The sequence below is a fragment of the Mya arenaria genome, chromosome 14 (assembly GCF_026914265.1).
Source record: "Mya arenaria isolate MELC-2E11 chromosome 14, ASM2691426v1".
NCBI classification, from domain to species: domain Eukaryota; kingdom Metazoa; phylum Mollusca; class Bivalvia; order Myida; family Myidae; genus Mya; species Mya arenaria.
The window spans coordinates 46,316,996-46,343,419 of record NC_069135.1 but is presented as its reverse complement, the minus strand read 5'-3'; the positions used below and the strand labels follow the sequence as shown (position 1 = coordinate 46,343,419).

General features: G+C 37.0%; 1 protein-coding gene across 2 annotated transcripts in view; it reads left to right on the top strand.

Annotated features, from left to right (window-relative positions):
- The first annotated feature begins 864 nt into the window (after positions 1-864).
- Positions 865-26,424, top strand: part of LOC128217278 (UDP-N-acetylglucosamine transporter-like) — a 28,311-nt gene continuing 2,751 nt past the window's right edge. Inside the window, exons 1-4 of one of the 2 annotated variants that reach the window (XR_008258215.1) lie at positions 865-1,087; positions 14,028-14,267; positions 21,813-21,910; positions 22,508-22,602. Coding sequence is in view for 1 of the 2 variants with exons in the window: in XM_052924311.1 (XP_052780271.1) it covers positions 1,015-1,087; positions 14,028-14,267; positions 21,813-21,910 (411 nt within the window). In the remaining variant the exon portion in view is untranslated. The remainder of the gene's footprint in view (positions 1,088-14,027; positions 14,268-21,812; positions 21,911-22,507; positions 22,603-26,424) is intronic. The other variant, XM_052924311.1, reaches the window with a different exon arrangement.

Sequence of the window (26,424 nt, the reverse complement as noted above, 5' to 3'; positions counted from 1 at the left end):
GTGTTTATTCAATTAATTAATTAACTATCCAATATACTAAAAGTAAAATATAATGCAGTAGTTTAAAATGTTAATGTTAAAATAAAGCTACAACGAATGCACTTGATGATACAAACATTATATCAACATACTAAATTCTAAAATGTAAGCAGGATAATTACAATGACTACTGTAAAGTCAAATGCATTTGAAGAATTAAAACTTTGGTATCACGACTTAAGTTTGATGTGTTATAGCCTAGGATGGCACATAAACGATCCATTGAGCGTAATTCCAATGATCGACGTATATATACATTGTGTTTTAAAATACTAAATAGAATACAATTTCAAATAATAATAATAATAATAATAATAATAATAATAATAATAATAAATAATAATAATTATAATAATAGTTTAAACTCGCTATCGGGCAAGGCCCATTCGGTGTGTGCTTCGATAAGGTTGTTAGTCATTTTAGGCTTTGAGAGCACAGTGCACAGACAGAATTATAAGTATGCATAATTGCTTTCATATTTTAAACTAAACTTTAAACCGAACAAGCCCGAATTCTTAACTTGGCATCATCTTTTTAACAAACCCTGCTATACAAAATCCATAATTTGAGCAAGCTCCGAAAGCATTTGACCGTTGCAAAGCTTGTGGGCTTGTTCTGTTTTCTATCGCTCCACAGTCATATCATATCCATACAGTACAGACCCAGCAATTCCACCACCTCAGTTTTGGCGTTCAACTGAAAACGTTACGAAACAATATCAACTTTTTAATGTCTGCTGGGAAGGGATGTAACTGTTTGGGGTGTTGGTGTGTAAGAATAAAGCTATTGTCTGCTTCATTCGGAATGAAACGTGACGTGCGCCGGTGTCGTGAAATTTGATTGTGACAATCAAAAACACAAAATGTCAACAAAACAACGGACGTGGTAAATCGATAGATAACTGTTTAGATAGCAAAACGTGCGGAGGAACATTTCCCAGCTGTTGCTTAATATTGAGTATCATATTGGTTGACCATGTCTGGTTCTTTAACGGTACAGAACGAAAAAGAACGAGATTTAAGCATGGCAATTCGCAGCAGCCACGAAGGTTTGTTTAATAAAATTTATTACACACTTGGTTTCTGGTTTGGGTTCTTATGGGAAACTCTTAGGCCCCTAAGACATGTCTTTCCCATAGATATCTGGTTTGCCTTGGATCCAGTCCGCATAATTGTTGGCATAATTTTAATTGTAACTTGTTTTGTATATTTGATTTCAATAGCCAAGAATTGCTCCATTCACACATGCGCTGGACATAATCTTGAAGAATATTTTCATCAGTGTGGCTGTTAATGACTCTATATAATTCAATTTAGTGTCGTCTGTGAAGAGACAACATCCTTTACATAGATTACAAACAAATGTGGACCTATATTGAGCCCTGAGGGATCCCAGATCATGGCCAGATCCAGACAAAATATTGTTTGGGGGGCTTTCTAGGTGTGGGGATCTGGAGTGGTGTCCCCTCCTGTTTGAAGAAAATTTTGACTTTTTTGGATGAAATGGTGCATTTTACAGAACTACTTGATAGCACATTATTATGATTATTAGAATGAACTTTCCAGCAGATAGTCATTACACTCTTTGGCCTCATAGTTGTGCGAAGTCATTACACTCTTTGGCCTCATAGTCGTGCGATTTCCTACTTCTTTACATATCTGTTTACATGAATCCTTGGGAGAAAGCAAAGAACAAGGTCATACTCATATACATTCCATCTTTAAAGATGCACTTTTAGTACAATTGTTTTGTTATACCAAAAAGGATGAAATTGTTTTCAGTAACGCTAGATCTTATGGAGGATATCGAGTTTAATTTGAAAGAAATGCCAAAAAAACACGGTTTTGCCAACTTATGAGACCATACTAAATCGCAGTATATCTTTTAGCATTCACCAATCATTTAATATTTTTGCGTTTTCAGCTATTAAATAAAAGGTTATAATATTGTCAATAGTAATTATTATTTTCCATAAGTGCAGTATTAAGTAAGTATTTGAGGGTGTATCACTCAAAATTTATGTTTGTTTTATATGTGTATGTATTGATTTTTAGCTCGACTATTCGAAGAATATGGAGAGCTATTCTACTCACCCAAGCGTCGGCGTTGGCGTCGGCGTCACACCTTGGTTAAGGTTTTGCATGTTACTACAAGTCAATATCTCAGCAAATACGTCATGTATTTCATTGAAACTTAAGATATGTATTCCCAACTATCTAATCTACTAATTTAATGAAGTTAGATAACACTTTTTGGAATATAATGCAAATAATGGGCCTTTATTATTTGACTTAGAAATTCTGGTTAAGATTTTGCATATAAGCACACATAGGTTAATATCTCAGCAACTACTTGATGTATTGCATTGAGACTTTATGCAATGGTACTCAACCATCCAATCTACTTAAATGACCAAGTAAGATATGGGTGTTTTTCAAAATAATGAGGCTTTTTCTTTTATCTCTCCTAACTTTTATTCCTTTCACTTTTGGAAAGTGTTAGCATGCACATTATGGGCCAATCATTCTTGTTGAGTTTCAAATGAATGGCTCAATCAGCAAAAAAGTTGTGTAAGAATATGTTGCTAAATTTGTCCCCTGTGCACCCAAAAAAGTGTGACATTTTACATGAAGACCTTTATTCAAATGTGTTTCATTTTTTGAAACTGAATGATATAGTATTTTTTTATTGTTTTTTATGTAACTTAACCCTTTCTCATTTTAAAAAACATACTTCAAATAAAAAAAATATGTATTATCTTAACCAAATTTTAATGTCATATGATGGACCCCCATTCATTTAAAAAAGAAGATAGAATATTCGATTCACATTGAGAACACTACCATTCCATTTAAGCACTATTTATATTAAATTACTATGTTATTTTAATAACTTTAACCTGCCAGCTTTATATAAATAACATAGTTTTATTATTTCATACATTATTTTGTCCGTAACTCAGATACATGACTTATTACCCCAAAATGTCCCCTGTGCACCTTTTCGGTTGTTAGATGTCAGATTTCTATAATTTCTTCAATAAAATGACATTCTGCTGTATTTCCCAGAACAAAAGTTACAACAGATGCAAAAACAGTTTTCAGCCTCTCGCATACAGAGATTTGAAGCATCTGCATGGTTTAAAGCAATGTCCCCTGTGCACCCTGTTTTAGCAGATTTCAATAAAATGTCATAAACTAACAAATATGGTGCTATTTCCACATTCTGAGAAATATGTATGTTATATTTAGGCATCATTTGATAGTTTAGCAACTTGATGGTAAGTGTGTTAGAAATACTTTTTTATTATTTAATTATAAAGCCATTAAATGTTTACTTTTAATGGTTTATCAATTTAATTTAAATACAGTTTCAGTATTGAGGCACATAAGATAACATATTTTGTTTAAATATTCTATTTTGATTTTATCATGACAATTAAAAAACATCAAATCAAATTGAAATTATTCATGTAATGCTTTTATATGTGCAAGGTATTATATACTTCAATTCAGTGCACAGGGGACAATTTTTATGCCCCCACAAAGTGGCGGCATATAGGGTTGCCCTTGTCCGTACGTACGTACGTACGTCTGTCTGTCTGTCTGTCTGTCTGTACGTACGTACGTCCCGGAGATTGTTTCCGATCTAATTCTTGAAAACCGTTTGTCCAATCCTCACCAAACTTTAAACACATGTTTGTGACCATAATATCTTGATCAAGTTCGATAGTCATGGAAATCGCTTTAGTCATTTAGGAGTTACGGCCCTTTTTTGCCAAAAATACTTCAAAAATATATGTTTCCAATCTAATTCTTGAAAACTGTTTGTCCAATCCTCACCAAACTTTAAACACATGTTTGTGACCATAATATCTTGATCAAGTTCGATAGTCATGGAAATCGCTTTAGTCATTTAGGAGTTACGGCCCTTTATTTGCAAAAAAAGACTTGAAAAATACGTCCCGAAGATTGTTTCCGATCTAATTCTTTAAAACTGTTTGTCCAATCCTCACCAAACTTTAAACACATGTTTGTGACCATAATATCTTGATCAAGTTCGATAGTCATGGAAATCGCTTTAGTCATTTAGGAGTTACGGCCCTTTTTTGCCAAAAATACTTCAAAAATCATTATGGCTTATTTTCTGTGACAAAAAACCGAAGTGGGGGCATCCGTGTCCTATGGACACATTTCTAGTTTTCATATGGATAGCAAATATACCAGATTATAATTTTGTACAGGAAATAAGTACCCGAGTGGAAAAGCTTGTAGTTAAGCTTCCTTTTCCAAAGAGATTACATAGAAAATATGAAAACAAATGAATTAAAGACTTTGAAAACATTAACACAATAAAGTCTAGGAAGCGCAGAGAATGACTTAGGAAACATCAAATGTTGCAGAAAATGTATGACAGAGATCGAGATACTGAGAAAAAGAGCAGAATTTGCCAGGTATTGCTCAAACGCTACTAAGAAAGAGGACTAATAGATCCTATATATGATTTACAAATAAAAGAAAAGGAGAAACTAAAGAAGCAGAGGCAGAGAAGAAATAAAATGAAGCGAAATGAGGAAACAACAAAAGTCCAGAAAATGACAGACAGAATAAAAGGAGAAAGGTTAAAATGAGAAGGTATGAATACGCACAGTTGAAGCAGCATCAGTTCAGAAAAAGCACAACATGCAAAACATCCCCTTCGGAGGGATTCCATGGCATGGGCCTCCACAATTAACCGTCTGGTAAAGAATGCCACATTAAAGTGAAGGTCTTAAAATAAGTCATGTTGTAGAAAATTACACAATTGGTGATGTCTGTCAATCATAGTCATTAGAAAAGTAGGCAAACCAACAAAATCAGGAAAAAAATAAAAGGCAGCTAGTATACACAAGCAATGCTAAGAATATATGGAGTTGCAAGAAAAGTCTTTGACAATTAAAAATGGACCAAAGTAAAACCATGTCAAAGCCAGGTGAATTTAAATCCTTGTGGAAACCAAAAGTTGAGGATTTTCTTGAATTTAATTCTTGAATAATGCCTAATAAAAAAGATACTATTCTATTGAGTAGGATGCCAAAGGCAAAGAGGCATCTTTTAAATTTAAACATGTGAATTAAATTTAGACATGTTCACTTAAGTGTTAATGGTTACAGGTGCATTGAGACCAAAATCTTTATTTCACTCTGTGGACATATTTTATTCCATATATTGTTTAGAAATTTAGTTTTGTAGGCTCTAATATAATCTTTCAAACATTTACAGTATTGTTTCAAGCTTTACTGAAAGTACAGTTTCTCTTATTGTAAAAATGTTTACCAGGAAAAGTTAGGTTACAAAAATAATTACATAATTAAAAAATATTACTTGCATTATGATTTGTCCCCTGTGCACCCTTTCCATTATTTAACAAAGTATTAAAAATGTATGAATTCTAGTACTTTATATTACCATTGATGATATTTTCTTATTTTTAGACTCAATAATTATGAAGTAATAAATGTTATATATGTGATTGATTGCTGTAAGTTGTTCTCTTAGACACTATTTTCCATTTGCATCATTACATGCTGTTGAATTTTGAGGAAATTGTTGTGAAAAATGTGATACTGAAGAAATTTTGGGGAATACACTCTATCATATACACAGAAATGTCTTAAGTTGATCACAAATCATTATAATATTAACATGAAAGTGAATAATAATGCATATTATATTGGCCTTCAATATGTGTCCCCTGTGCACCGAAAAATAGTTCAATTTTGAAATGAAAAATTAGGCAATTGTAAGTTACAATACATTCTTGAAATTTGGTATGTGGTCTATAAAGATGCATAAGGTGAGGTTAATGTAGATTTTTCCCTTATTTGATTCTTGTTTTAATTACAGCAAAAACTTTGTGAGGTAACAATTTATTTTTGGTTTCAAATTTAGACAAAATGTGTTGATTTTTTTATTTTTCTTAAACAACTGAGTTATTATGCACATGACTACACACAGGTACGAATTACTGATTATATAATTTAGAAAAAGCATATGATTTATGCAAGGTTCTTGTCATAAGACACTTTTATAAATCAACCATATTGTAAGAAATGATTGCAATATTTGGATTTAAGGTCAAAATATTTTTTTATTTGTATTTCCTGATACTTTCCCAAAGTTGTTTCTGTGTAATATGAAGTATTTACTTTCATGTAAAATAGGTGACAATCATGAAAACTGGGTTTGAATTTTCAACCCCTATGTCACACTTTTGACTCATTATTTTGAAAACCACCCAGTTTGCATTTAATTCAAATTATGGCCCTTGTTTATTCGACATTGAAATTCAAATACATCATGTATTGCATTGAAACTTCATACACAGGCTCCCAGCCATTCAACCTTCCTAATTAATCAGGAAAGATAACTCCATCTTGCATATTATATAATTTTTGCCCCTTTATTATGCGACTTAGAAATTATGGTTAAAGTTTTGTATGTTAGCACACATATATTAATATCTCAGCCACTACTTCATGTATTGCATTGAGACTTTATACAATGGTACTCAACCACCCAAACTACTTGAATATCCTAGTTAGATAACTGTATTTTGCAAATAAAGGCCTTTTATTATTGGACTTAGAAATTCTGGTTTAAATTTTGCATGTAACCACATTTATGGTAACTTCTCAGCAAATACATCATGTTTTGCATTGAAATCTAATCTAAGTTTACAGTGATCCATGCTTCACCAAAACTTTTCAATCCTTACACTGAAAAGGGGTGGAATAGTCGAGCGAGCTGTCTCTGTGACAGCTCTTTTTAATAAGAGTGTCACTTTAATACAAGATATATGAACATTTAACATATAAAATTTGCAATTTCGAAGTTCTCACAGATAAGGATTAAGATAAGGATTAAATGCACTGATAAAAACTGAACAAAGTTAACTTAAAGATCATATTAAAACTAGGTGCAATTTTATTATTTAGACAAACAATAGGACATTTTCATGACACTACAATCTGCAACACTAGCAGCTAATAAAACTTTGCAAAGACTAAATAAATGGGCTGATGGCCCTTCACTTTTTTGCATGTTTTAGATTAAACACTGTCCAATAGAAGTTTTGAAAAATTGTTCAAGTTATGTAAGTTAAGGGTCAGTGTGACAGAGCACAATTGTTCAAGCCATGCCAGTTAAGGGTCAATGTGACAGAGCACAATTGTTCAAGCCATGCCAGTTTAGGGTCTGTGTGACAGAGCACAATTGTTCAAGTCATGTTAGTTTAGGGTCAATGTGACAGAGCACAATTGTTCAAGCCATGCCAGTTTAGGGTCCGTGTGACAGAGCACAATTGTTCAAGTCATGTCAGTTTAGGGTCAATGTGACAAAGCACAATAGTTCTAGTCATGTCAGTTTAGGGTCAATGTGACAGAGCACAATTGTTCAAGTCATGTCAGTTTAGGGTCAATGTGACAGAGCACAATAGTTCAAGTCATGTCAGTTTAGGGTCAATGTGACAGAGCACAATTGTTCAAGTCATGTTAGTTTAGGGTCAATGTGACAAAGAACAATTGTTCAAGTCATGTTAGTTTAGGGTCAATGTGACAAAGAACAATTGTTCAAGTCATGTCAGTTTAGGGTCAATGTGACAGAGCACAATAGTTTAAGTCATGTCAGTTTAGGGTCAATGTGACAGAGCACAATAGTTCAAGTCATGTCAGTTTAGGGTCAATGTGACAGAGCACAATTGTTCAGGCCATGTCAGTTTAGGGTCAATGTGACAGAGCACAATAGTTCAAGTCATGTCAGTTTAGGGTCAATGTGACAGAGCACAATAGTTCAAGTCATGTCAGTTTAGGGTCAATGTGACAGAGCACAATAGTTCAAGACAAGACATGTCAGTTTAGGGTCAATGTGACAAAGCACAATAGTTCAAGTCATGTCAGTTTAGGGTCAATGTGACCGAGCACAATAGTTCAAGACAAGTCATGTCAGTTTAGGGTCAATGTGACAGAGCACAATTGTTCAAGTCATGTCAGTTTAGGGTCAATGTGACAGAGCACAATTGTTCAAGCCATGCCAGTTTAGGGTCCGCGTGACAGAGCACAATTGTTCAAGTAATGTTAGTTTAGGGTCCGCGTGACAGAGCACAATTTTTCAAGTCATGTCAGTTTAGGGTCAATGTGACAGAGCACAATAGTTCAAGTCATGTCTGTTTAGGGTCATGTGACAGAGCACAATTGTTCAAGTCATGTCAGTTTAGGGTCAATGTGACAGAGCACAATTGTTCAAGCCATGTCAGTTTAGGGTCAATGTGACAGAGCACAATAGTTCAAGTCATGTCAGTTTAGGGTCAGTGTGACAGAGCACAATTGTTCAAGTCATGTCAGGTTAGGGTCAATGTGACAGAGCATAATAGTTCAAGATAAGACATGTCCGTTTAGGGTCAATGTGACAGAGCACAATAGTTCAAGACAAGTCATGTCAGTTTAGGGTCAATGTGACAGAGCACAATTGTTCAAGTCATGTCAGTTTAGGGTCAATGTGACAGAGCACAATTGTTCAAGCCATGCCAGTTTAGGGTCCGCGTGACAGAGCACAATTGTTCAAGTAATGTTAGTTTAGGGTCCGCGTGACAGAGCACAATTTTTCAAGTCATGTCAGTTTAGGGTCAATGTGACAGAGCACAATAGTTCAAGTCATGTCTGTTTAGGGTCATGTGACAAAGCACAATAGTTCAAGTCATGTCAGTTTAGGGTCAATGTGACAGAGCACAATTGTTCAAGCCATGTCAGTTTAGGGTCAATGTGACAGAGCACAATAGTTCAAGTCATGTCAGTTTAGGGTCAATGTGACAGAGCACAATTGTTCAAGTCATGTCAGGTTAGGGTCAATGTGACAGAGCATAATAGTTCAAGACAAGACATGTCCGTTTAGGGTCAATGTGACAGAGCACAATAGTTCAAGTCATGTCAGTTTAGGGTCAATGTGACAGAGCACAATTGTTCAAGTCATGTCAGTTTAGGGTCAATGTGACAGAGCACAATTGTTCAAGTCATGTCAGTTTAGGGTCAATGTGACAGAGCACAATTGTTCTAGACATGTTAGTTTAGGGTCAATGTGACAGAGCACAATAGTTCAAGTCATGTCAGTTTAGGGTCAATGTGACAGAGCACAATAGTTCAAGTCATGTCAGTTTAGGGTCAATGTGACAGAGCACAATTGTTCAAGTCATGTCAGTTTAGGGTCAATGTGACAGAGCACAATAGTTCAAGACAAGTCATGTCAGTTTAGGGTCAATGTGACAGAGCACAATAGTTCAAGTCATGTCAGTTTAGGGTCAATGTGACAGAGCACAATAGTTCAAGTCATGTCAGTTTAGGGTCAATGTGACAGAGCACAATTGTTCAAGTCATGTCAGTTTAGGGTCAATGTGACAGAGCACAATTGTTCTAGACATGTCAGTTTAGGGTCAATGTGACAGAGCACAATAGTTCAAGCCATGCCAGTTTAGGGTCAATGTGACAAAGCACAATAGATCAAGTCATGTCAGTTTAGGGTCAATGTGACAAAGCACAATTGTTCAAGCCATGTTAGTTTAGGGTCAATGTGACAGAGCACAATTGTTCATTTCATGTCAGTTTAGGGTCAATGTGACAGATCACAATTGTTCAAGCCATGTCAGTTTAGGGTCAATGTGACAGAGCACAATAGTTCAAGTCATGTCAGTTTAGGGTCAATGTGACAGAGCACAATTGTTCAAGTCATGTCAGTTTAGGGTCAATGTGACAGAGCACAATAGTTCAAGTCATGTCAGTTTAGGGTCAATGTGACAGAGCACAATAGTTCAAGACAAGTCATGTCAGTTTAGGGTCAATGTGACAGAGCACAATTGTTCTAGACATGTCAGTATAGGGTCAATGTGACAGAGCACAATAGTTCAAGTCATGTCAGTTTAGGGTCAATGTGACAGAGCACAATAGTTCAAGTCATGTCAGTTTAGGGTCAATGTGACAGAGCACAATTGTTCAAGTCATGTCAGTTTAGGGTCAATGTGACAGAGCACAATAGTTCAAGACAAGTCATGTCAGTTTAGGGTCAATGTGACAGAGCACAATAGTTCAAGTCATGTCAGTTTAGGGTCAATGTGACAGAGCACAATAGTTCAAGTCATGTCAGTTTAGGGTCAATGTGACAGAGCACAATAGTTCAAGTCATGTCAGTTTAGGGTCAATGTGACAGAGCACAATTGTTCAAGTCATGTCAGTTTAGGGTCAATGTGACAGAGCACAATTGTTCTAGACATGTCAGTTTAGGGTCAATGTGACAGAGCACAATAGTTCAAGTCATGCCAGTTTAGGGTCAATGTGACAAAGCACAATAGATCAAGTCATGTCAGTTTAGGGTCAATGTGACAAAGCACAATTGTTCAACCATGTTAGTTTAGGGTCAATGTGACAGAGCACAATTGTTCATTTCATGTCAGTTTAGGGTCAATGTGACAGAGCACAATTGTTCAAGCCATGTCAGTTTAGGGTCAATGTGACAGAGCACAATAGTTCAAGTCATGTCAGTTTAGGGTCAATGTGACAGAGCACAATTGTTCAAGTCATGTCAGTTTAGGGTCAATGTGACAGAGCACAATAGTTCAAGTCATGTCAGTTTAGGGTCAATGTGACAGAGCACAATTGTTCAAGTCATGTCAGTTTAGGGTCAATGTGACAGAGCACAATAGTTCAAGTCATGTCAGTTTAGGGTCAATGTGACAGAGCACAATTGTTCAAGACAAGACATGTCAGTTTAGGGTCAATGTGACAAAGCACAATAGTTCAAGTCATGTCAGTTTAGGGTCAATGTGACCGAGCACAATAGTTCAAGACAAGTCAGTTTAGGGTCAATGTGACAGAGCACAATAGTTCAAGACAAGTCATGTCAGTTTAGGGTCAATGTGACAGAGCACAATTGTTCTAGCCATGTCAGTTTAGGGTCAATGTGACAGAGCACAATAGTTCAAGTCATGTCAGTTTAGGGTCAATGTGACAGAGCACAATAGTTCAAGACAAGTCATGTCAGTTTAGGGTCAATGTGACAGAGCACAATTGTTCTAGACATGTCAGTTTAGGGTCAATGTGACAGAGCACAATAGTTCAAGTCATGTCAGTTTAGGGTCAATGTGACAGAGCACAATTGTTCAAGCCATGTCAGTTTAGGGTCAATGTGACAGAGCACAATAGTTCAAGTCATGTCAGTTTAGGGTCAATGTGACAGAGCACAATAGTTTAAGACAACTCATGTCAGTTTAGGGTCAATGTGACAGAGCACAATTGTTCTAGACATGTTAGTTTAGGGTCAATGTGACAGAGCACAATAGTTCAAGTCATGTCAGTTTAGGGTCAATGTGACAGAGCACAATAGTTCAAGACAAGTTAGTCAGAGCACAATTGTTCAAGTCATGTCAGTTTAGGGTCAATGTGACAGAGCACAATAGTTCAAGTCATGTCAGTTTAGGGTCAATGTGACAGAGCACAATTGTTCTAAACATGTCAGTTTAGGGTCAATGTGACAGAGCACAATTGTTCTAGACATGTCAGTTTAGGGTCAATGTGACAGAGCACAATAGTTCAAGTCATGTCAGTTTAGGGTCAATGTGACAGAGCACAATTGTTCAAGCCATGTCAGTTTAGGGTCAATGTGACAGAGCACAATAGTTCAAGTCATGTCAGTTTAGGGTCAATGTGACAGAGCACAATAGTTTAAGACAACTCATGTCAGTTTAGGGTCAATGTGACAGAGCACAATTGTTCTAGACATGTTAGTTTAGGGTCAATGTGACAGAGCACAATAGTTCAAGTCATGTCAGTTTAGGGTCAATGTGACAGAACACAATAGTTCAAGACAATTCATGTCAGTTTAGGGTCAATGTGACAGAGCACAATTGTTCAAGTCATGTCAGTTTAGGGTCAATATGACAGAGCACAATTGTTCAAGCCATGTCAGTTTAGGGTCAATGTGACAGAGCACAATTGTTCAAGCCATGTCAGTTTAGGGTCAATGTGACAGAGCACAATAGTTCAAGCCATGTCAGTTTAGGGTCAATGTGACAGAGCACAATAGTTCAAGCCATGTCAGTTTAGGGTCAATGTGACAGAGCACAATTGTTCAAGTCATGTCAGTTTAGGGTCAATGTGACAGAGCACAATAGTTCAAGTCATGTCAGTTTAGGGTCAATGTGACAGAGCACAATTGTTCTAAACATGTCAGTTTAGGGTCAATGTGACAGAGCACAATTGTTCAAGTCATGTCAGTTTAGGGTCAATGTGACAGAGCACAATAGTTCAAGTCATGTCAGTTTAGGGTCAATGTGACAGAGCACAATTGTTCAAGCCATGTCAGTTTAGTGTCAATGTGACAGAGCACAATAGTTCAAGTCATGTCAGTTTAGGGTCAATGTGACAGAGCACAATTGTTCTAGACATGTTAGTTTAGGGTCAATGTGACAGAGCACAATAGTTCAAGTCATGTCAGTTTAGGGTCAATGTGACAGAGCACAATAGTTCAAGACAAGTCAGTTTAGGGTCAATGTGACAGAGCACAATAGTTCAAGACAAGTCATGTCAGTTTAGGGTCAATGTGACAGAGCACAATTGTTCAAGTCATGTCAGTTTAGGGTCAATGTGACAGAGCACAATAGTTCAAGTCATGTCAGTTTAGGGTCAATGTGACAGAGCACAATAGTTCAAGACAAGTCATGTCAGTTTAGGGTCAATGTGACAGAGCACAATTGTTCTAGACATGTCAGTTTAGGGTCAATGTGACAGAGCACAATAGTTCAAGTCATGTCAGTTTAGGGTCAATGTGACAGAGCACAATTGTTCTAGACATGTCAGTTTAGGGTCAATGTGACAGAGCACAATAGTTCAAGTCATGTCAGTTTAGGGTCAATGTGACAGAGCACAATAGTTCAAGACAAGTCATGTCAGTTTAGGGTCAATGTGACAGAGCACAATTGTTCGAAACATGTCAGTTTAGGGTCAATGTGACAGAGCACAATTATACCTGTCATGTCAATTTAGGGTCAATGTGACAAAGCGCAATTGTTCGTGTCATGCCAGTTTAGGGTCAATGTGACAGAGCACAATTGTTCTAGACATGTCAGTTTAGGGTCAATGTGACAGAGCACAATTGTTCTTGACATGTCAGTTTAGGGTCAATGTGACAGAGCACAATTGTTCTAGACATGTCAGTTTAGGGTCAATGTGACAGAGCACAATAGTTCAAGTCATGTCAGTTTAGGGTCAATGTGACAGAGCACAATTGTTCATTTCGTGTCAGTTTAGGGTCAATGTGACAGAGCACAATAGTTCAAGTCATGTCAGTTTAGGGTCAATGTGACAGAGCACAATAGTTCAAGACAAGTCATGTCAGTTTAGGGTCAATGTGACAGAGCACAATTGTTCGAAACATGTCAGTTTAGGGTCAATGTGACAGAGCACAATTGTACCTGTCATGTCAATTTAGGGTCAATGTGACAAAGCGCAATTGTTCCTGTCATGCCAGTTTAGGGTCAGTTTGAAACAAGTAACTGTGCTTGATGTAGGATGTCATCACTTCTTTAAAGCTGCACTCTCACAGATTGAATGTGTTGACAACTTTTTTTATTTTTTGTCTTGGAACGAGCCAATTTATTCGAAAATGCATGGAAACCAGTAATATAAGACTGTTGACAAAAATCCAGACCGCAGATTTTCACATTAAAGTTAAAAAAATTGATGTTTTATGCATTTTTCTTAAAACGTTAGTAACGGTTTAAGACATAAAACATTTATTTTCAAACAGAAATATGAAAATCTGAGATCAGATCTTTTGTCAGCAATCGTATATCACTGGTTTGCAGATATTTACGCAAAAATTGGCTCATTCCAAGACAAAAAATAAAAAAAGTCGTTACAACGATAAATCTGTGAGATTGCAGCTTTTAGATACTATGTTTTTTTACAGGTCCTACCTATATGGTGAAGTATCTGAGCCTGTTGGCTCTGGTTGGCCAGAATGCAATGGTCATCCTTGTCATGAGATATGTGCGTACTCGTGGGGGAGACATGTTTATGGCAACGTCAGCTGTCGTCATGTCAGAGATTCTCAAGTGTGCAACATCAATGCTCATAATATTTTACCTGCATGGCAGTAGTTTTAGACGATGGGCTCATCATCTACATGAAAATATCCTACTACAGCCAGGTATAGTTGTACTCTTTTTTATGCTGACTAAACATACTTGTAACCATTGTTTTAGCCTCACATACATGTACATCATAATATCATGATGGCCAAATAGATGCCAGTTGGATAATGTTGCCTGTATATTGGCACTTCATGGTTCTATCCATAATGTCTTTTAATGGTCTTATAATATTTATATATTATGAAAAACATCGGTGAAAGTAAAATTACAATTATTGAAGAATTTAAATTACATGAAATGTCCATTTATTGCATGTAACAAGAAATAGTGTTTGATGCTGAAATAAGTCTACCTGAATAAATTTTTAGCTCACCAGAGCACGAAGTGCTCAAGGTGAGCTATTGTGATCAGTCTTTGTCCGTCGTTTGTCTGTCGGTCAACAATTGCTTAAAAAACCATCTCTTAAACTACCTGGCCAAATTCAATGAAACTTCACAGGAAGTTTCCTTGGGTGTCCCTGTTCAAAAATACAACAAGGGGTCACGATTGATTAACAACAACAACAACAACAACAAAATGGCTGACTTCCTGTTTTGCTTTAAAAAGCATTTCCTCTGAAACTACCAGTCCAAATTCAATGAAACTTTACAGGAAGCTTCCTGTGGTCACCCTCTACAAAACTAAAACAAGGGGTCACGATTGGTAAACAACAACAGCAACATCAACAAAATGGCCAACTTCCTGTTTTGCTTTAAAAAAACCTCCTCTAAAACAACCAGCCCAAATTCAATTAAACTTTACAGGAAGCTTCCTTGGGTGACCCTCTACAAAAATACAGCAAGGTGTCACAATTTATCAACAACAACAACAACAAAATGGCGGACTATCTGTTTTGCTTTAAAAAAACCCATCTCCCCTGAAACTACCTGTCCAAATTCATTGAAACATTACAGGAAACTTCCTTGGGTAACCTACAAAAATACAACAAGGGGTCACAATTGATTAACAACAACAACAATCTGGCCGACTTCCTGTTTTGCTTTAAAAAACATCTCCTCTAAAACTACCAGGCCAAATTCACTTAAACTTTTCAGGAAGCTTCATTGCATGACCCTCTACAAAAATACAAAAAGGCATTGAGATTGATAAACAACAACAACAACAAAATGGCCGACTTACTGTTTTGCTTAAACAAAAATCTCTGAAACTACCAGGCCAAACAAGGCATCGTCATCAGTAAAGATATGTTTAAATTGCAACATTTTTATAAATGCTTTATCACAGAGTTGTGGCCCTTTGCTTAGGTGAACGTTTTAGGGCCGTCATGGCCCTCTTCTTTTTGAATGGTGGGTGGGAGGTAATTTACCTGGAAACTATCAAAGCTATCACTTTGAAACTTGGGGAACTTGTTCATCTTATACCCTTCTTCACATTGTGCCCCTAAGATGTTGAGTCTCACCTGTATTTTTAGGTAAAAAACATGATATTTTATGGATTTTTGTTGATTTTGCAAATTTGACATAGCTTCTTCAATTTTTATGCCCCCTTTTGAAAAAAGTGGGGTATATTGTTTTGCACATGTCGGTCGGTCGGTCTGTCTGTCTGTCGGTCGGTCGGTCGGTCGGTCGGAATACCAAATGGTTTCCGATCAATAACTTGAGAACGCTTTGACCGAGGGACCTCATACTTGGTATGTGTATTGGTCATCACCAGCAGATGAACCCTATTGATTTTGAGGTCAGTGGGTCAAAGGTCAAGGTCAGTGTGACCTTTACATGAAAGTCGGAATACCAAATGGTTTCCGATCAATAACTTGAGAACGCTTTGACCGAGGGACCTCATACTTGGTATGTGTATTGGTCATCACCAGCAGATGAACCCTATTGATTTTGAGGTCAGTGGGTCAAAGGTCAAGGTCAGTGTGACCTTTACATGAAAAACGGTTTCCGATCAATAACTTGAGAACGCTTTGACCCAGGAACCTCATACTTGGTAGGTGTATTGGTCATGACCAGCAGATGAACCCTATTGATTTTGAGGTCAGTGGGTCAAAGGTCAAGGTCAGTGTGACCTTAACATGAAAAACGGTTTCCGATCAATAACTTGAGAACGCTTTGACCCAGGGACCTCATACTAGGTAGGCTTATTGGTCATGACCAGCAGATGAACCCTATTGATTTTGAGGTCAGTGGGTCAAAGGTCAAGGTCAGTGTGACCTTTACATGAAAAACGGTTTCCGATCAATAACTTGAGAACGCTTTGACCCAGGAACCTCATACTTGGTAGGTGTATTGGTCATGACCAGCAGATGAACCCTATTGATTTTGAGGTCAAAGGTCAAGGTCAGTGTGACCTTAACATGAAAAACGGTTTCCGATCAATAACTTGAGAACGCTTTGACCCAGGGACCTCATACTAGGTAGGCTTATTGGTCATGACCAGCAGATGAACCCTATTGATTTTGAGGTCAGTGGGTCAAAGGTCAAGGTCAGTGTGACTGTAAGCTGAAAAAAGGTTTTCTGATTGTCCATATTTTATTTTCTTATATAGTAGACAGTAGAAATTTATATGTCACTAAATGCATGAGTTGAAGTATCAGTTTTCAGTGAACATCTAGTTTAATTATGCCCCCCTTCGAAGCAGAGGGGTTATATAATTGCTTTGCACATGTCGGTCGGTCTGTTGGAAGACCAAAGCTTGTCCGAGTGATAACTCAACAATTCCCGGACCTATGGTCATCAAACTTGACATGAAGATTAGGTATGACCAGTAGATGACCTGCCTCATATGCATCCAATGACAAATCAGCTGTCATTTCAGTCCATGCATATTTCATTCAATTGTCCAAATATTTCTGGCAACTTGGCGCTCAGGGGGCATAATGTTTGACAAACATCTCTTGTTGTTGGATAGATTTCAAATTTGTTCACAGACAAAAAATGAATGATGCATTTCAATAGATCAAACAGGGTTTTGAGTTACACATTTGGAAGAGTAGGGGGGAGGGTTGGGGATATTTTACTATTTTTGGACTTTGTAAATTTTTGCTAGTCTGATTTTTAGCTCTACTGGCCAAAGGCCAGAAGAGCTTATGCGATGGTAATGTGTACGTAGTATGTATCCGTGCGTCCGTGCGGTCGTGCGTCCGTGCGGTCGTGCGTCTGTAAACAATTGCTTGTGAACACGATACAGTCTTCAGTTTTGATTGTATCTCGATGAAACTTGTACAGTATCTAGATATCCATTAGAGCTCGGTTCCTTTCGAAAACCAGCCAGATCCGCCCATGCATGCCTAGATTATGGCCCTTGATTGTATAAAAAAAATGCTATTGTGTAAACAATTGGTTGTGAACACGATACAGTCTTCAGTTTTGATTATATCTCGATGAAACTTGTACAGTATCTAGATATCCATTTGAGCTTGGTTCCTTTCGATAACCAGCAAGATCCGCCCATGAATGCCTAGATTATGGGCCATGAAAGTTTTAAAGAAATGCTTTCTATTTTTAGCCAGGTCTGCATGAGCGAATTCTATTTTTAGCCAAGTTTACATGTATATGTTAATTCAAGTCTAGAGTTAAGGGAGACAATTTGCAAGTCTAGGATTTTGAGAGACAATTTGCTTTTTGCTTCTGCAGTTGATTTTGTGAATTACTCTGCCTTGTTCTTGTTGAAAGCCCAAAGGCCATTTTTTAGCTTTAAGTTCTGTAGTTTGCGCATTCATCTTAACAAAATTGATTGTGAATGTTTAAGTTATGCACCTGGTGTCATTACTGGCCACACCCAGGGTTCACAGGTTTGGTAAACATAAATCTGGAAAGGTTTGAAAATCTTTTTGTGTGTTCGTGCATCCATCTCAGCACAATTGATTGTGAATGTTTGTTCAAATTGATCAATGTTGTCCTAGGATGCCCTTGACGTTGACCTTTTGACCAACTTTTTTTAACTTTTAAAACTACAGAAAATTTTACTATGAGTACAGTTTTGAAAGCATTTTTTTTTTGTCAGATGACTTTTACTTGGCACATATTAAAATAGTTCATGCAACTAATCTGCTTACAATACTTTTTGGGCTCAGATGTTGAACGTGCTACGTTTCCAGGTAACCCAAACACAAAACATAAACTATATGTCTGTTGCCTTTAACCCATACATACATGCTCTGGATTGATATGACCACAAAAGCCATGCCAGTAGAGCATAGGCCCTTTTGGGCCTCTTGTTTAAGTTTTGTGCTTAGGTCACTTACATGCAAACTATCAAAGCTATCACTTTGAAACTTTTGAATACCTGTGCTCTATCAAATGTATAATGTGAAATAAATAAACCATAAAATGATGAAATTAGACGAGCGTTCAGCACCCGCATCAGGTGCTCTCTTCTATGGCTTAGAGATAAATGTGCTGGTCTATGGGACCTTTGCTGCTACTACTGCTGATTTTTTTTCTATTTAGCTCACCTGAGCACAAAGTGCTCAATGTGAGCTATTGTGATCGGTCTATGTCAACAATTGGTTATAATCGTCATCTTCTCCTAAACAGCTTGGACAATTTTAATGAAACTTCATAGGAATTATGTCTCCCCCTCTCTGGGGGAGACATATTGTTTTTGCCCTGTCCGTCAGTCCGGTAGTCCGGTAGTCCGGTAGTCCGTCAGTCCGTCAGTCCGTCCGTACGTCACACTTCGTTTCCGATCGATAACTGGAAAACCGCATGACCTAGGATCACCAAACTTGGTAGGGAGGTTGGTCATGAGGTGTAGAAGATCCCTATTGTTTTTGGGGTCACTAGGTCAAAGGTCAAGGTCGCGGCGACCCCCAATGTAAAAAACATTTCCGCTCAATATCTTGACAATGGTTTGACCTAGGTTCACCAAACTTGGTAGGGAGGTTGGTCATGAGGTGTAGAAGATCCCTATTGTTTTTGGGGTCACTAGGTCAAAGGTCAAGGTCGCGGCGACCCCCAATGTAAAAAACATTTCCGCTCAATATCTTGAGAATGGTTTGACCTAGGTTCACCAAACTTGGTAGGGAGGTTGGTCGTAAGGTGTAGAGGATCCCTATTGTTTTTGGGGTCACTAGGTCAAAGGTCAAGGTCGCGGCGACCCCCAATGTAAAAAACATTTCCGCTCAATATCTTGAGAATGGTTTGACCTAGGTTCACCAAACTTGGTAGGGAGGTTGGTCGTGAGGTGTAGAGGATCCCTATTGTTTTTGGGGTCACTAGGTCAAAGGTCAAGTTCGCGGCGACCCCCAATGTAAAAAACATTTCCGCTCAATATCTTGAGAATGGTTTGACCTAGGTTCACCAAACTTGGTAGGGAGGTTGGTCGTGAGGTGTAGAGGATCCCTTTTGTTTTTGGGGTCACTAGGTCAAAGGTCAAGGTCGCGGCGACCCCCAATATAAAAAACATTTCTGCTCAAAATCTTGAGAACGGTTTGACCTAGGTTCACCAAACTTGGTAGGGAGGTTGGTCATGAGGTGTAGAAGATCCCTATTGTTTTTGGGGTCACTAGGTCAAAGGTCAAGGTCGCGGCGACCCCCAATGTAAAAAACATTTCCGCTCAATATCTTGAGAATGGTTTGACCTAGGTTCACCAAACTTGGTAGGGAGGTTGATCATGAGGTTTAGAAAACTCCTATATTTTGGGGGGTCACAAGGTCAAAGGTCAACGTCGCTGTGACCTCTAATGTAAAAAAATATTTCCGTGCAATATCAGGAGAATGCTTTGATCTAGGTTCACCAAACTTTGAAGTGAGGTTGGTCATGATGTCTAGTTGATTTTGCAATCAGTTGGTCAAAGGTCAAGGTCACTGACCTTGAGGTGAAGAACCGGTTTCTGCTCAATAACTCAAGAACGTTTACACCCAGGAACTTCATACTTGGTATGCCAGTTAGTCATGACTAGTTGATGGCCCCTATTGATTTTGGGATCCATCATTGATTATTTCTCACCTACGACCACACAATGGGGGAGACATGCGCTTTTTCAAAAAAGCAATCTCTAGTTATCCTTGGTTGGTGCATTTTCAAAATTGTTCAAAAAAATAAATTCAATGCAGAACTTTGATTGCCATGGCAACCTAAAGGAAAAGTGTCAACAATTGGTTAAAATCATCATCTTCTCCTTTAGGTTGGTGCTTTTTCAAAATTGTTCAAAAACATGAATTCCATGCAGAACTCTGGTTGTCATGGCAACCTAAAGGAAAAGTGTCAATAATTGGTTATAATCATCATCTCCTAAACCACTTGGACAATTTTAATGAAACTTTATAGGAATTATCCTTGGTTGGTGCTTTTACAAAATTGTTCAAAGAAATTAATTCCATGCAGACTCTGGTTGCCATGGCAACCTAAAGGAAAAACTACAAAACTTTTTTTGGCAAATACTTAAATATTTGGTGTGTAACATTGTCTATTGGTTATCTACCATGTTTATTCAAATTATGCCCCTCACCACGTTGGTTACAAGTTCATTATAAATACATTATGTTAAAATCTGATAGTTTTGTAAAGTTTACTCTGTAAGCAAGGGCAGCAAGTCTTGCTATATGGTCTCCCTTTTTGTATGAGATTGCACCACTTTCTATTTTAAGTAACAAGGGAATAGATTTTAAATTTTATTAAGTCATCGACATAGTCACTTCTAAGGTTATTATTACTCTTTTTTTAGGTTCATAGATTCAAATAATTATTATACTTTATTCTTAAGAAGAAATTTCATTTTTACTTAATGATAAATTTCAGGCTTTTCCATTGAACTTCATGTAGATTATTGTAAACTTCATGTAGATTATTCTAATCTAGATGTTGTCCTAGATGGAAGGAGAGATAATATTAGTTGAAGGTGCAGAATGTGTACTGTTAATTGATTTTTAGAGCTTGAGGCAGTTTATTGATTTTATTGGATGGTGCACTGTTTGTGGTTATATATAGTTTAGTCAGTGTGCAGACAATTGAACGAAGTCCTTTCAGTGTGCATGCAATTGAACAAAGTCCTATCAGTGTGCAGGCAACTGAAAAAAGTCCTGTCACTGTGCAGGTATCTGTATCAAGTGCTGTCAGTGTGCAGTCATTTATTAAGTCCTGTCACTGTTCAGACAACTAAACAAAGCCCTGTCAGTGTGCAGGTATGAGAATCAAATTTTGTCAGTGTGCAGTCAATCATCAAGTCCTGTCAGTGTGCAGGCAACTGAACAAAGTCCTGTCATTGTGCGGTCAATCACCAAGTCCTGTCAGTGTGCAGGAAACTGTGACAAGTCCTGTTAGTGTGCAGGAAACTGTGACAAGTCCTGTCAGTGATTATCCAGGCAACATGTTTGTTTTTCAATATTCTTTGAGAACAAATATCAAGCTATATTGGTTACATAGGTTAAACTCTTTTACTCATGTGAGTGATTTAGGGCCATCATGGCCCTCTTGTTTATAATCATAACAGTATTTTTCTATTACTGTGGGTTTTTTATATTCATAACATTAGTTTTATCGCTAACCTTTGAACTTCTTCGTGTATAAAATAAGAAGTAAATTTAGGAATGTTCAAAAGTCTTTCATTATTAAATACCTCCAAACTGTAGCTAATGGGCCTTATATTCTTGCAGGAGACTGTGTAAAAGTGTCAGTTCCATCCCTGGTATACACACTTCAGAATAACCTGCTGTATATAGCGTTATCCAATCTGGATGCTGCTACCTTTCAGGTATATTCAGGTTTGTTTGTGATCAGTAATACAGCATGCAATGGGGATGTCAATTGGTTGGGGCGCAGCTGGCATTTAATAATTAGTGTGTCAAACTTTGGTTTCCACCAAATTACTTTAGCTATCATTGAATTGAATTGATTGATACTGACCTAAGTTGGTGTGAAGAGCTAGCTTTGGTTGTCCGGTTAGCGCAGTGGTTAGTGCACTCGCTTCTCACCTAGGCAACCCAGGTTCGATTCCAGGGTTGGGCGCATGTGAGTTTGGTTTGTGGTCACCAAGACAAGTGGGTTTTCTCCAGGTTCTCCGGTTTCCCCCACAACGCATGACCACACTCTTGCGTAAAATCGTGCCAACGAGAGTGATTAATATAATGTTGTTATAACTTGTTTCACAATCGTTGTAAAATAAATATGTTTAAACTTTAAGAGCTGGCTTTGGATTGCTTTTGAGGGGGTTGGGGTCAAGGTTAAGGTCACTGTTAAAAAAATAGAAAAATGGTTCAGGCCCAATTACTTTTGTAAGAATTGATGGATAGTGATGAAAGTTGGTGTGTAGGTAGCTTATGTTAATAGCTAGTGTGGGATTGCTTTTCAGGGGATGGGGTCAAGGGCACTGTAACTAAAAATAGAAAAATGGTTTCCACCCAATAACTTAAGTAAGAATTGATGGATAGTGATGAAAGTTTATGTGTAAGTATCTTACATACTAAAAATAGAAAAATAACTTGGGGGGGATGGGGTCAAGGCCACTGTAACTGAAAATTGAAAAATGGTTTTCGCCCAATGACTTAAGGGTGCTTCTTTTTACCAACTCATACAAGAATTTAATATAATTTCTGACGGCCCATATTAAAAACCTAGTTTCATTGCATTGCAGCATTTCTAGTTTGTTTTTGTTTTGTTATTAGCTCTACTGGCCAAAGGCAGACTGGTTACTGGTTTATAGTCCTTGAAAGTATTAAATTTGCTATTGTTGCTAAGTGAAAAATTACAGCCTGTACTGACTGTGTGCATTCTAGCATGATGAACAGTCTAATTTAATGTTTTGTTCACAGTTAAGCATAAAGTATTTACCGTTTCAACAGTTTTTATCCATCTTCATGATATGATGATTTAGGACGTCAAAATAAAAAAAATCCCGCTATAATTTGGTTTTCGCATAAGAACTCAAGAGGTAAATTATGAGTTGGTTCATTGAAAAAATTCAAATGGGTTGGTGCATACTGTAACTATTATAATTGCCCCTCTTACCTCTCTCTTTCATTCAATTTCTGATGCCATTTATTAATGGAGCCCTTTCTTTTACTTACAAAAGTCTGTTATGATTTATATTATGCACCAGTCAATTGTAATCACGACCCGCCCAGGTCTGGGGAATAGCTGGGACTTTGACTTTCAGCCCAGCCAAGCCCGGGTAAAATCCATGACTGGTGCATGATAATATCAGCATAAAAATAGTGAACAGTATTCTGTTGGGAGCATGCCGGGTATGTCATCATTGCTCTTAACCCTTTAGCGCATGTATACGAGATAGGCCGACATACCTCATTAGCAGATGTAAACGCATCTGGCCGACCCAATACACTGCTGGATGTATATGCATCTCCCGCATATTTCAATAGGGTCATTTCAATACTTCAATTTTGCATCTTTCTTTTTGTAAACAAAATATTATTGATTTTCCCTCGAAAATGTCTCTGCTAAAACTTAGGTAATTATTTATACTGCCTATCACAGGTGTGAGATCACACTGTGACATAATAAAACCTCGAGGAAGAGCAGTACTGTACAGTACACAGGGGCAGGTTTCGTTGTTTTGACACACCACGCCCCCGTCCGTTTTTGTTTTTTGTTTTTGTTGTTGTTTTTTTATCAATTTTTAGTTAGAATATGATGTGGTAACTGTAACTTGTGATAATTGGCAAAAAAAATAAAATTAAATTTTTATTTTATTATCTTTGTAAAGGGTGACGACTTGACCCTGAATTTCTATATATTTGCATAGACCCTGTTTAAGAAGCCATAAATTTATCAAATCTTAACCAAACTCTACATTTTCCTTGTAGAGTTAGTGTCAATCTTTAAGAAAATGTACAGTTTTAACGAAAACAAATGCAATTTCAAACCCGAATTTCCTAAAACATGTTACTCGAAGAACCAACTACCCGCTAATTTCACCGAAATTGTCCAGACTAAAATGCATTATCCCGCTATTGCATTATCAATTCAACACGTGTGCATAAGAGAAACAATATATCTATCAGACACAGGTGAAATCGTAAAATAGGTCAAGTAAACACATTTGTGCAAGCGTTTGATGATTTATTTAGCTCTTTTTATTCATACTTTGGAAACATTTATCAGCTTTCTTTTTGTAAAGAATTTATGAGGGGGTAATAAAGTTAAACAGACACTCTGGATGACACCGGATATTCCTGCCACATTTCTGTTTATTATACACAAGAACATCAATTGTCGGCTTTTTAATCCAGATGGGTCATTTTTAGACTATCTTGTGCGCAGGTAGTCTTAAGACCGCAAACTCCAAAGAACTACTTCTATTCATGTCGTTTTAACCCATTTTTTGTCTCAATGCGTTCTATGTTAAGTTGCAGAATGACGTAGAAACCATAAAAATAGATTATCTGAGTATGAGTTCTTGCTTGTTCGGCTATTTCCGCGCTGTATTTCTGTATTCCGGCGTTTTATTTTTAGCAGAATGTAACTATTTATAGATCGTTATATTTATCAGATTAGTGTGGGTCAAAATAATAGATGCTCTGGTAGGAAGGTAACATACTGATATTCACTCTGAGTTCAGCCCAAGATGTTTTATAAATTATTACCGACCGCAAGTGTATCATCGCCTGCAGGGTTTGTTATTATAATCTGGTGTGACCATGAAGCACGCTTATTTGTAAGGGTGTATTTCTGATATTACTTTTATGAATTAAGAAACAAAAATGATTGTCTGAAAATCAAAATAGTTGTATCCCAGGTTTCGCGTTGCTAATGCTTCAAATACTATGATTTGCCTGCTATACAATAACAAAATACTATTCATTCTATGATTCTTTACATTTTTTGCGTAAAAGCTTTGTTCCGGTGTATTCTTGGCATAATTTTGGACATTAGCCTTTCAATTTATTCTAACACACTTGCCCTGAGACAACAGTGAGTTATGCATACTTTTGATGAAGCAAAGTAGTTCGGATTTAACCTGTAAAACACACAATTAAAGAGTGCGAAGCATTCATAACAGCACTAGTATTATTTCTAAACAGATAAATACATAAAACATAAAAAACATTTATTTATCAATAATACTTGAAAAGGCACAATCATATTCCCATTCTTAGAACAGACAAATTCTGATAATCTAGAAATAGTTTCAACTACATTAACTGACTGATTTTCTAAAAATAGTTTCTACATACATTAACGGACCACATGTTTGCCCTCACTGCGGGAAAACGACCATCTGATAAGCTCTGCATTTTGATAGGAATTATTGCTTAAGTTATTCGTAAAAATAAAATCATTTTCCTTAAATAATTAAAACGTGTATGTTTATAAAACTTGCATAACGTATGATATCTAATCAAAGCACTGAAAATCTTTAGAAGCGATTGAAAGGGGCATGCATTGTTGGGGGCGTAGCTAGTGTTACACACCTACGCATGTGCGGAACATTTATTTGAAAAATGAAGCTAAAAATTAATATCAGAATAAAAGGAAGAGCAGCCAAAGTAAACGTTGCTTCCCTGTGGTAGATAGCTTTCTAAGCAGAAATCAATCACTTGGTAACTACAAAGTGGGCGGCCTCGAACCTTTTATTCCTTCCAAATACACCTCAGAGCTTCCATTTTCCATTGTTTTCCACTGGGTAGACCCCCCAAACCCCCAACCGGCTACAGGGATATTCCCCATCCCACACCCTCCCCCTTTAGTGCGTAACATTCGGTAAAGTCTGGCTCTGATTGTGACTTTAAATACATAGGGATACGTCGCCTTAAGTGTTAAGCTGTGCATCTTGAATAGAATTATTGCTGAAGTTCTCACATATTTGCCCGCAGATAGTCTTTCAGCGCCTCGTGCTTTGATTATGATAGGGGTAATAAAATTTAGATCGATCCAAGCATTTTTTAACCCTTTGAATTAATGAAGTTATGACATTTTAAAGAAATGTCACAATTCCATCTTTGAAATGCATTCACAGATGAAATAATATAATTTTATATTTCATCATTGACACCATTTATTAGATAATTTAATTAGCTATTAAAATGTATTCACATAAAAAAGATTTGGCCACAGTTATTTGGAGTAATATTAAGTTTAAGGTTATACTGCTGTAATAATTTACTCTTTTTGGATTCCCTAAACAGATAAGGACTGCTTATCCGTAAGTTGGCTATTGACTGGGAGGTGTAATCTGGCCACTTGCCTATGTGCTAAAGGGTTAAAGCTCAAGGTTATATAAAAGTTCAATCATAAGGTGTAACTGTTTTG